At 61.4% G+C, this 3783-nt stretch overlaps 1 gene segment (V, D, J or C); it reads right to left on the reverse strand.

The window, feature by feature from the left end:
- Positions 1-1677: 1677 nt before the first annotated feature.
- Positions 1678-3473, reverse strand: LOC142091637 (T cell receptor alpha variable 26-2-like). The segment is given in 3 exon segments: positions 1678-1893; positions 2424-2575; positions 3422-3473. Coding segments are annotated over 3 exon segments (243 nt in total).
- Between the last annotated feature and the right edge of the window lie 310 nt (positions 3474-3783).

Consider the following 3783-nt stretch of genomic DNA (forward strand, 5'->3'; position numbering starts at 1 on the left):
GTTGGGTGTGAAAAAGCACTCAGGTCACATAAAATGTCATTCTGGAATGAGTTAGTTTGCACCCCCATATTGCAACTTATTTATTGTTTGCCCTCCCAGATGTCCTGCATCTCCTGCAAGATCCTGAATCCACCCTCAGAGGTCTTTGTGTACAGCTGAGGATGAAGACAGACCTGAGTTCCACCTCCAGGTGGGATCCAAATGTCATCATTCTTACCCCATCCAGGTGGGAATGGGGCTTCTCATCCACCTTCGTGTGGATGAGACGTGTGCAGAGGGGGACAAACTGGATCCGAGAACGGCAGCCACCAGCATCTTTCTCTTGGGCAGAGAACCCAGAGGGACTCAGGGACACAGGGACACTCCCCCAGCCAGGCACTGGTGAGTCCCCAGAGCTGAAGGAGAGACCTGAAAAGCAGGGGGACAGCTCAAGAGGTTGGACAGGGAATCTTGTCCTGTGCCTGGCTGATGGGTCTTGCTCACACGTTGAGGCTTTCACTGATCCCCAGATGCAGGGCTAGGAAGACATTTTCCCTCTTTGGGCTTCTTTGGCTAGGAGGTTAAACCGCAGGAGCAGTCACGTCTCCTACCAAGAGCCCCCTTCTCCAACAGTGGTCATTGGGGCATGCTGAGGAAGAGTAAGATCTGGACAAGCAGCTGGGATACTTCTCCTGAATACTCACTGCTTGTCCCGCTCAGTTTCAGGGCTCGGGGGTGTTCCTGAGTCTGCTGTGGCAATGCACCCCCGTGGCAAGGAAGGCCAACAGCGTGCTGGGCTGCAGTAGGAAGAGCATTGCCAGCAGGACAAGGGACCTGATCCTTCCTCTCTACTCAGCGCTGGTGAGGCCACGTCTGGAGTGCTGGGTCCAGTTCTGGGCTCCCCAGTACAAGAAAGATATTGGAGCGAGCCCAGCGAAATGGTACAGGGACTGGAGCATCTTCCCTACGAGGACATGCTGAGAGGTCTGCAGTGTTCAGCCTGGGGAAGAGAAGGCTCATGGGGGATCTTGGAGGTGTGTGTAAATAGCTGATGGGAGGGAATGAAGAAGAGATTCTTCTGCGTCAGGCGCCCTGGGGACTCCACACCTCTGCCACTCTGCTCTGTAGGGTGAGAAATTAGAGTTGTTGAAGTGCTCAGCCCAAGGAAAGACCCCAAACTGTGACCCTCACTGTGTTCCAGGTTTGCAAGGGCCAAGGGGAGGTTGTTCAGCAGCGGGAGGTTCATGTTTGGGCAGTCAGGCCACAGCTGGGCTTTTCTCAGCCCTCCAAGTCAGAAGGTGCTGGAGCATCCTCTCAGGCAGACATACCCTGGTGTAGAAGCGCTGCCTCTCAGCTCCAGGTCTCATGGCCAAAGGGGCCTGGGGCACCTGAAAGTTCCCGTAGGAGCCTGAAGGAAGAGATCAAGCAGTCTGCTGGCAGGCAATAGGAGGCTGCAGGCAGTTTTCCTGCTTTTTGCTCCTCCCGGAGATCACAGCCAGCCCAGCCAGCCCCCAGCCAGGGAGGAGTGTCCATGGTGAACTTCTCCTGCCATCCAGTGCCCAGCCAGAGGCAGGGGCCTGCACCCACCTCTCTCGGAGATGGAGACAGGCCCCTTCGCAGCCCCGACGTGCTCCTTGTGCCTCGCCAGTGTCTGAGAGGAGGAAGAACCAAAGGCACCTAGATCCAGGTGCCTGACGCCCTGTGCCCACAGGGGTTTCTCTCCCTTCTCCCCAGACCACAGATGAGGCCCTTCAAGGGAAATGTCTCTGGGAACAGCACTGCTGTCAACGTCCCACCCAGAGACAGACACACGGCTGCTCGTTGGCAGGAGGACGTCCAGCACAACCCTCTTTACCGCAGTCTTCTCACTGACCCTCAGGGTAGTGTGACCGACCCCTTGTCTGGGGATGACGCCTGCCAGAAGGGTGAGGAGATCATCGCATAAACTGGGGGTGTTTCTGCCCACAGGGGGATCAGACTCCTCACGGGTGGAGTGAAAAAGTGTTTTGGGGTTGTGCAAGACATGGGGTGTTCAGGGGAAGGAGCAGAGACAGGGACAGGGAAGGACCGAGGCTGCGGGGCGCGGGGACTGCGGGGCTCGGCGGGGCCGGGGCCGGGGCCGGTGGGGCGGGGGAACCGCCCCGGGGCGGGGCGGGGCGGGGCGGGGCGGGGCGGCCCCGGCGGGCGGAGCGGCAGCGCCCCCTGGCGGGCCCGCCCGGGGCTGTCCCCCCGCCCCCGACACACCCGCCCGGCCCCGCCCGCGGCGGTTCGTGCCCGGCCGCAGCCCCGGCTCCTCTCCCCGTGTCTCCCACGGCGCAGTAATACACCGCCGCGTCCCCGCGCCGGGGCCGGGCGAGCCACAGGGCGCTGGACCGGCGGTCTGCCGCCACCGACAGCCGCCCCGGCGGCTCCTGCAGATCCTTGGACCCTTTAAGACCTCTCACGAGGAGTTCGGGGCCTCGGCCCGGGAGCTGACGGTACCAGTAGATGACCTCTGTGGTCTGTATGTTGGGGTGTGAGCAGTTGATGGCGATGCCGGTGCCCTCGGTGGTCTCTGCCGACGGCTCCTGCTGCACCTGGGCTCTGCCCGCAGCCACTGCCGAGAAAGGAGAAGGAAAGGCCAAAGATCACCAAAGATCGCCCAGCTCTGATGGCTCTTTTCCCAGAGAAACCATCAGGAAGAGCGGCAGTGAGACAGAGCCAGACTGGAACGGATGGGGACGTGTGCCCATCAACAGGGATGGAGAGTGATCCTGGTGTGGGTGTGTGGAGCAAGGGGAGAACTCGGGGGGGGAATTTGGAATTGGTGCATGCAGAGATAGAATGAAAGTCAAGTGCATGGATGGATGGGTGGCGAGAGGGAGAGGAATCAGGGGAGTTGAGTGTGTTACAGTGAAGGAAGGAGGGCTGAATTCAGAAGAAGAAGAAATGCTGAATGCACAGGGGGATGAGAGGATGTATAGAATAACGGCATGGTGCAGGAAAGCAAACGTGCCTACAGGTATGAAGGAAGCAGAGGGAGAGATCGGAGAGGGGTCTCAGAGCATGAAGAGGGGTTAGGGATGGTAGATGCCTGGAGAGAGGAGTCAAAAAATGGGTGGATAAATGGAGGAAGAGCAGACAGGGAAAGGGGTTGTTACAGTGAAGGACAGAGGGCTATATTCAGGGCAATAAGAACTGCTGAATGCACAGGGGAAGGAGAGGGAGCATGGAAAAGCAGGGATACGTGCAAGAAAGCTCGTACCGACAGAGAGGATGGAAAAATAGGGAGCCCAGGAAGAGGGGACTCGGAGGGTTTGGAAAGGGGGACGAGAGATGGCAGAGAGGCAGGGAGGGGGAAAGAGACGTCGAAGAAGGAGAGGGAAGAGCTGGCGCTGGGCTCCCGGGGGAGCAGCCCGGGCACAGCCCCGGCCCCCCATCCACCACCGCCAGCCCCGCGCACCCAGGAGCACCGCGGCCAGCCCCGCCAGCCCTGCGCCCCGGCACCGCCGCATCCCGCCGCTCCGCCGCCCGCGCCTCGCTGCCCCCCGCCAGCCCCGGCTCTCTGCTCCGGCCGCGGCGCCTCCTCTCCGCCGCCTCCTCTCCTCTCCGCCGCCGCCAGCTCCGCCCCGGGGCTGAGCCCTGCGCCGGCGCCGCTCGGGGTCTCGCCCGGGCTGAGAGGGCTCGGTGGCTCTGCAGGGGCACAAGTTGCTCTCCCGGGGAATGGGCTCTCCCCTCCTCCAGCAAGGACTCCCCAGCAAGAATAAGGCTGCACAGCGCCGGGGGCAGCCGGGGGCAGCAGCAGGGCCCTGCCCCAGGAGATGG

Source organism: Calonectris borealis, chromosome 22 (genome assembly GCF_964195595.1).
Source record: "Calonectris borealis chromosome 22, bCalBor7.hap1.2, whole genome shotgun sequence".
NCBI lineage: Eukaryota > Metazoa > Chordata > Aves > Procellariiformes > Procellariidae > Calonectris > Calonectris borealis.